We start from the raw sequence: 8,086 nt of genomic DNA, 5'->3' as shown, positions 1-8,086 counted from the left end.
GATGGCGGGCTCCTGCTATTATTCTTGGTGGGTACAAACACAGACCCTTCCGCAGAAATACGGCCTGGTCTGAGATCCGACGAGTGGTTGCGCACTATTCCTGAGGGGCGGGGCTGGCAACCCCGCACAGCCGGCGGAGCCGAGACACTGGGCGCCATTCTGAGACCTAGCTTCCCTCCTCCATCACGAACTGCACGGTCGGACTTCTGGTGACTTTTGGTTTGAGCGTATAGAGGATGTTTGAGGTGGACTTTGGGCTCGTTCAATCCCAGCTGGGTTTCTGGTATGACTTTAGGCAAATTATTTACCCCGAGATTTCCTATCTTTACTGGGTGCGGTAACGATGAGGCTGTGAAAATGCCCAGCGCGGAGCCCAAATGCAGTAACTCAGGCACTCCCTGAGCTCCCGTGAGTGGCTTGAGGGAAATAAGACCAGCACATGGGTAACAATGAGACATATACAGCTTTATTTAATAATCTGTAAAAAGTTGTAGTCTGGCAGAGTGACGCATTCCCTATCTTGGCGGAAAGCAAACGCTATGACTGAAAAGCCCCTTCCTAAGATCTGGAACTGTGTCACCCTGTGCAGTGTCCTCAAGAGCCAGCCCGGCTGTGTGGCAGCTGGTTTCATGCTCTGCCCAGCTATACTCACAGAATAGTAGACTGAATACAACAGTTTTACCTGGACCACTGCCCCTACAGACGGACGCCATCCCCCCTACAAAAGAGAGTTCACAGCATTAAGAATCTTACCGAGAAGTGAGTTGTATCTGTTTCACTTAGCTTCCATGAAGTCTGCTGAGACCCAGACTGTACTTACTAAATGTGATATCCTGTTAATGTCCGCTCCCCTCCCCGCCGCCATTCCGCAGGGCCTCGAGTTTTCAGCCACGCCTCCCCCCTTGCAGATGGTGAAGGGACAGACACTGTCCGCCACAGACGTGGGAGGCTTTTCTTGAGGACGTCTGGTAGTGGCATCAGACAGCTCTGCTCCAGTGAAGTAAATGCCTGGCATTTTGTTTTCTACCTTTCTGTGCTGAGAGAGCCCAACAATTAAGCCATACCTGCTCCCTGGGAACAACTCCATGTTGCATCAGAACCTTACCATCCATGGGCTTCTCACAGTACATATACCTCCCTTTTATTTATAGAATAGTGTCTGAGCTCACTCAGATGGGAGGAGGTGGCTGGCCACGCTGGTTCTCTATGGAACAGGATCCCTTCCGTTGGTCACAATCAATCCACAGTCCAAACGGTAACTGTGATCCTCCATGGTCCTCAGAGCTGTTCTCTCCAGCAGTCACTTTGCAAATCTTCTTGACCAATTAGGAACCAATCAGAACCTACCCAACCTAGAAATCTGTTCTGCCTATTTCTCCCCAAAACACCACTGGAAATGCAAAAGAAAAAAATACCCTTTTTTGTTTTGTTCTTTGCAGAAGCTCTACAAGAAAGCATGTCTAAAATCACAGAACTATGCACACACAAATACAGACACGCGTGCTCACACACATACGTCAGGATCAAAGAATCTTATCAGATACGTAGTTGGGAAAAGCTGGCAAGAGAAAGGAAGGAGATTTGATCAGCTAAAGATGTTGGAATGTTACAGTAATAGCATGGACATGGTTCCTGGTACATACAAAAAGGGGGGCGGGCAGGCAGAGAACGATCAACTCAGGATACCAGAGAGAAAGAGTCAGTGGTCATGCAGGATCTAAAGATAGATGCCCGTTTGCTGGATGAAATGTCATACTATGGAGTGGTCGTTCGAAGGAGGACGGACTTGTCCGGTCCGGGGGAGGAGCATCTGCTTAGCAGGACAACTCCATGGTGTGGTGTCTGTCCAGAATCTCAGGGGACTCAGAGGATTCTTGAGTTCCATCTGACTGAGTGCTGGTGACAGATCGGCTGAAGGCACTTTCTCCAGAGCCGATACTACTCGAGGTTGAGTGCGTTCGTGATCGGGCGAGCCGGGTCATGCTGGCAGATGGTACTGTAAGAAAGAACCAAGAGGACTGGAAGGTGGAGCCCTGGTTAAACTCTGTTCCTCCAGAAGTTTCACCAAACGCTATATATTTAGCTTTCCCAATCCATTTAAGGTAAAACCCAGGACAAGATACAGCCATCTTCATTTTGCATTATTTGCTCTAGGTGAGTGGCTATCGGCAAGGCTGCTCGAACCCTCTAGATCTGGTTGGAATCTCAGCAGATTCTAGTCCACAGCAGAACAAGGGGAAACCTGAGTTCAGAGTAGAGCCTCCTAGCTCTATGCCTATGCCACTAATCGTGAGTAATTAGGAAGGAGGCTTTGGGAACCCACATAGGTACCAAAACCTGCAGTGCATGCAAGACTAAACCAAAAGAAAGACAAACCACACAAGTATGGAGGTGTTTCACAAACAGTGCAAGCCCGATACAACAAGACTGCCACCCGTGTGCACAGGCTACCCTCACTGCCTGGGGAGCAGACACGTAGGAAGGGGCGGGGGGCGGGGGTAGGGAGGCAGGAGCTGGACTCTGCACAGGCGTGAGGTACAGGTGGCCTGAGAGGGAAGGGTCCTGGGTGGGGCGTTCAACTCAGACCCTGCTCTGCCACTGCTCTGATCCTAAGGTCCTCCAACTTGGCCAGAACAGGGCCTTACCTGGCATAACCTCCTTGCCTATCTTTCTGAAGCAGAAGCCATTCCCCAGCAGTTATTTCAATGCCGAGGTCAAAAGATGCTATCACCTGCAGAATTTTCTGGGCACAGACTCTGATGATCTTATTTAGAATCAAGGGTGCCCTTTGATTCCTGTGCTTGGGGGTTAAGGCAAGGATCCAGAGGTAATGGCAGAAGAGGGGTCCTGCCTATAAAGTCTCAGTATCTCAATGTGGGATGACGAGAGGGAGCCTGGATAGAATAACCCGCCCCTCCCTTCCTTCCTGGGGCCTGGGCCGGACCTACAGGCTGACCCTTCTGGGGCACGAGGAGCCCGTTCTATCGGGCTCTCACTGCACAGAACACCGCGGACATGCTGCAGGCAGCCAGTGCAGCCAGAGAGCGTGGCTGGAGGCAGGGGCAGGGAAGAGCCAGCACAGGGGAAGGTACCTGACTCGGTGCTCAGGTGACTGAGCTGCACATACGGGACTGGAAGCAGGTGGACACAGGAAAAGGCACGTTAGTGACCTAAGAGTGCCAAGTGGCAACCTCAGCTGTCCAGCAGATACTGACAGAATATCCTAAGCCAGGGATGAAGTTTTATTTTAAGGTTGCCGAGAGGAGGTAAGGCTGACTGATGCTTCAATAGCATCTGAGATGTGACTTCTCTCAATGAGTCAAAAGTAACTGTTTTCGGCCTGACCTGTGGTGGCGCAGTGGATAAAGCGTTGACCTGGAAATGCTGAGATCGCCGGTTCGAAACCCTGGCCTTGCCTGGTCAAGGCACATATGGGAATTGATGCTTCCAGCTCCTCCCCCCCTTCTCTCTCTCTCCCTTTCCTCTCTAAAATGAATTAAAAAAAAAAAAAAAGTAACTGTTTTCCCTGCCACTACCAACAGCCACCCCTGCTTTGGATTAGAAATGAGCTGGAAGGTCAGCTGTCTCCTAGGACAGGGATGAGAGACCTGGCTAGGAAAGGGACTTCCGTGCCTCCCAGTGACCCAGAGGGACACGGTGTGGGCTCAGCTGGTGACAGACCAGACAGGGACCACACAGCCACTGTAGACAACACATACACAGTCCACCTGCCGGGCACAGGGTTGAACCCAGGCACCTGGCCTGTGCCCAGTGGCTGTTATCCACACCAATACCAAAGACAGGAGAAGACCACGCTTCTGTGCAAACAGCTCTCTACCTGCACGGAGGAGTTTTTCTTGTTAAAACTCCATGAATACAGCGAGTATAGATATTCTGTGACAAATGAGAAGGCCCAGGGGTCTCACAATATAAGAGAACAGAACAGCGGCACGCGGCATGGACATATCCTTGGACTCACTCTCAAGCACTTTGTAAGTTCATCTCCTGTGGTGGAGGACACTACTCTTGTCTTCTCTGGTCACCATTTTGTTTCTCTGGGCCAGGAGTCGTCAACCAACCAGCTGAGTTCAAACGCAAATCATAATTTCAGACTCACTGCTAGGCCAGCCTAAGCTTTAATGGTTGAAAACAAGCGCTCTGGAAACCTGACCACCAGGGTTTGAATGGTGATTCTGTGGCTGAATTATTCCCTGGGAAATGTGCTTTTAGCCTTTTGAGCCTCAATGTCTTCTTTTACAAAAGAGTACTAACAACAGATCTTACCTCTAAAAGTTATAAATACAAAGTGCTTGGCATATAACTGCTAAGTGATTAATAGTGTGTTAGCTCATCACACATATATACATATGTACACACACAGATGAACGTTCCAGAAACATTTTGGATTCTACTTGACTCCAGGCTGGCTAGCACACAGGTATTCCCTGGGAACTGTGGACTCCCACAACATGTCAAAATGACCCCATCATCAATAACCCTTTGTTAGGTAGAAAACTGTGTACTACTCACTGTAGCCCATTCCTTGCAAAAAGTACTTGAAAGCTTCGGTGAGCTTCCCAGGCTAGGGGACAAAATAAGAAGGCATTAATTTTTTTTTTTTTTTTTACAGAGACAGAGTCAGAGAGAGGGATACATAGGGACAGACAGACAGGAACAGAGAGAGAAGAGAAGCATCAATTATTAGTTTTTCGTTGCGACACCTTAGTTGTTCATTGATTGCTTTCTCATATATATGTGCCTTGACCATGGGGCTACAGCACACCGAGTAACCCCTTGCTCAAGCCAGTGACCTTGGGTCCAAGCTGGTGAGCTTTTACTCAAACCAGATGAGCCTGTGCTCAAGCTGGCGACCTCGGGGTCTCGAACCTGGGTCCTCTGCATCCCAGTCTGATGCTCTATCCACTGCGCCACCACCTGGTCAGGCAAGAAGGCATTAATTTTTGTATAGGCAATGAGGGACAGAGTCAAAGAAGTACTTTAAAAAAAAATTTCCTTACCTGAACTACTTGGGGCAGTCCACCACAGTCTGCCATCTAGAAGAGAAAAATATGTGAGTCAACTGGGACTTGGACTTAAAGGAAATGCTCCGAATATCCACAAGTCCTTTCTAACAGGGAGGATTGAACTTTAGGTTCCTTAACTTAATGTTTAACTGTATCCAAGTGTGTATACATCTTCTCAGTGCACTTTTTCTTGTGTGTGACAGAGACAGAGAGAGAGTCAGAGAGAAGGACAGATAGAGACAGGAAGAGAGAGAGATTAGAAGCATCAATTGTTCGTTGTGGCTCCTTAGTTGTTCACTGATTGGTTTTTCCTATGTGCCTTGACTGGTGGGCTACAGCTGAGCCAGTGACCCCTTGCTCAAGCCAGCGACCTTGGGATCATGTTGATGACCCTGTGCTCAAGCTGGCGACCTCGAATTTTGAAATTGGGACCTCAGCATCCCAGGTTGATGCTCTATACACTGCACCACCGCTTGGTCAGGCAAAACTCAAGATTCTTGAGTTCCTGCTCTAGAAATTCTGTGTGTGTGTGTGTGGGGGGGCCCTCAAGAGCTTGCATCTCCAACAAGCTTCTGGGCGCTGCAGATAACACTATTTCTAGGGGATGCTGGCCAACCACAAGCCCACCCTCTTCCTTCCAGATGTTATGCATTCGGTACTCAGACAGGATCCAATTCAGGCTGACTGGCATTTAAAAAAGAGATGTAAACCCATGGTTTCTGTTCACTAGCCCAAAAACTTTGCTTGAGGGAGGGACTATTATTTAGCAGATGGGAGACCACAGAAGATAGAAATTTGAGGTTAACAAGAAACAGACCCCTGAAAATTCTAAGCATAAGAGCAAGAACAAACATTTAACCTGATTTAAGGATAAAACAGACCTAACAGGAGCAGGTTATATTTTCATGATGTTTAGGAGTCAAACTCTGATTAGTGCCATAGAGCAGTTGCCATAGGCAGAAAGAAAGTACTGGGAGAGACTATTTCCAGGCCTGATGTCTATCAGATAGCTAGAGTCGGTTCCCTCATGCTGTTGTAGATGGCCATTTCTGCCCAGAAATAACCACGTCTATATCTACTGTAGGGTTCACTTTTCTGTTTTTCAAATATGACTTCAAACCTGCAGTGAAAAACTAATTTGAAACCACATACTTAAAGAAAAGAAAAGAAAAGAAAAGAAAAATCTGTCTTTTAGTCAAGTTCAATCACCCGGACCCTAGAAGACTTCGTTTTGTCACGTCAGAGTACTAACCTCATGCTATAGTTCCAGGAACTATGAGCTGCTCTGGGGGCACTTTCCTCTCAAGCTCACTTCAGAGAGAAAGGGAGACAAGCAGGTGTTTCAGGCTTAGAGAGCCTCAGTGAGCACCACAAAATAAGCAGTGAAATCTACAGTAACCCAACTTTAAACAAGAAGCTCGGGTTCCTGAACATTTTCCTAGAGCCTCTACAAAAAGAGCAAGGTGGGCATTCTTGCCTGGAGTACAGTCGAAAGGGAGAGAAACTGGATACTAACCCTAAAGATGTAGTGCAAGAGTTGCTCTCTATTTGCCCTAGAGAACAAAAATGTCTTCACTCTTCTTGTTGGAAGGTCATTGGAAGCCTCCTTACTAAAACAATAGGAGTTAGCATGTAAAAAATTTCATCCGTTGTCTTAATCCTCACAAAACTAAATAATGCTGATCAAGTTTATAATGACATGGGAAAATGTGCATGTCAAAGAGCTGAGTAAAACAGATACAGGACTATCACTATCCTATCCTCTTAATGATCTAAAAACAAGTAAGACATCAATATTTTCGCCAGAGGTTCCCTTTGGGTATAGGATTATGGGTAACTATATTTTAATCTTCCTATTTTTTCTCTATTTCTCAATTTTCTACAGTGAGAATATATTCAGGAAAAAAATAAATTTTAAACGAGAGAGAACGAGGCCCTGGCCAGGTGGCCCAGTGGATAAAGCACTGCCCGGTGTGCCTCAAGCCCTGGTCAGGGCTGAGAAGCAGCCAGTGGGTTCACAACTAAGTGGAACAACTACGTGGAACAGTGAGATGATGCTTCTCTCTCTCTCTCTCTCTCTCTCAAATCAATGGGAAAGAGAGAGAGAGAATGAGAGAATCTCAGAGAGGTAGAAAAAAGCTTTCCTTCTTTCTAGGCAACTACCCCAGAAATAGAGTAATCTGAACCATGTATAATCTATTCACAAATGGCTGGCAATAAGGAAAGAACACACATTACCTTTAGCAACGTTGTATTTATAGGGTTCAGGCGAGAATTGCATTCAACCTAAAAAAAAAAAAGAGAGAATCTTATGAAGTGCTAGAAATGTAAGAAATGGCTTGGCACGAAAATGCTTTTCCAGGATCAACAGCTCAGTCTGCAGGTGACTGAATTAGCCAAAGAAATTACCAAAATACAAAATGGGAGATATATTCATACGGTGCACCTTATATCTGATATTTCTGAATAGATCCAAAAACCTGGCTAATTTCCTTTTCTTTTTTATAATTAAACAAAAATCTTCCATTGATTGACTGAGAGAGAGAGAGAGAGAGAGAGAGAGAGAGAAGCATCAACTCATTGTTCCACTTAGTCGTTCCATTTGTTGTGCATTCATTGACTGCTTCTCCTATGTGCCCTGACTGGGGTCCAACCTGCAATCCCGGTGTGCTGGGATGATGCTTTGTCTACTGAGCCACATGGCCAGGGCCCTAAAAAAAAATTTTTTTTTTAATGTATTTATCTTGGTAGGTGGGGTAGGGAAGAGACATCGATTTGTTATTCCATTCATTTATGCACTCATTGGTTGATTCTTATACAGTATGTGCCCTGACCAGGGATCAAACCTGCAACTTGGGTTGATGCTCTAACCAACTGAGTTATCCAGCCAGGGCTAATTTCATTTTCTGAATCAGTTATAAGTAGAGTCTTTAAAGAACTACATGTTGAATCTAATTCCTCCTACTGCCTTACATAATATGAGGGGCAAGTTACCTACTTCTTTAAAAAGTGAACTAGACCCATGGCTGTGGTCACCTGCTGGGGTTTTGATGGCTTCCCAG

The 8,086-nt window shown here is 46.5% G+C and overlaps 1 protein-coding gene across 1 annotated transcript in view; it reads right to left on the bottom strand.

Moving 5' to 3' along the window:
* Positions 1 to 444: 444 nt before the first annotated feature.
* NDRG3 (NDRG family member 3) overlaps positions 445 to 8,086 on the bottom strand; it is a 65,757-nt gene continuing 58,115 nt past the window's right edge. The window contains exons 13-16 of the mRNA XM_066383866.1: positions 7,263 to 7,310; positions 5,019 to 5,054; positions 4,531 to 4,582; positions 445 to 1,996 (exon numbers count right to left, since the gene is read on the bottom strand). Coding sequence (XP_066239963.1) covers positions 1,815 to 1,996; positions 4,531 to 4,582; positions 5,019 to 5,054; positions 7,263 to 7,310 — 318 coding nt within the window. The 3' untranslated portion in view covers positions 445 to 1,814. The remainder of the gene's footprint in view (positions 1,997 to 4,530; positions 4,583 to 5,018; positions 5,055 to 7,262; positions 7,311 to 8,086) is intronic.

Source organism: Saccopteryx leptura, chromosome 5 (assembly GCF_036850995.1).
Source record: "Saccopteryx leptura isolate mSacLep1 chromosome 5, mSacLep1_pri_phased_curated, whole genome shotgun sequence".
In the NCBI taxonomy this organism is placed as follows: domain Eukaryota; kingdom Metazoa; phylum Chordata; class Mammalia; order Chiroptera; family Emballonuridae; genus Saccopteryx; species Saccopteryx leptura.
The sequence above is the reverse complement of the archived record's forward strand: the minus strand, read 5'-3'. Positions and strand labels throughout refer to the sequence as shown.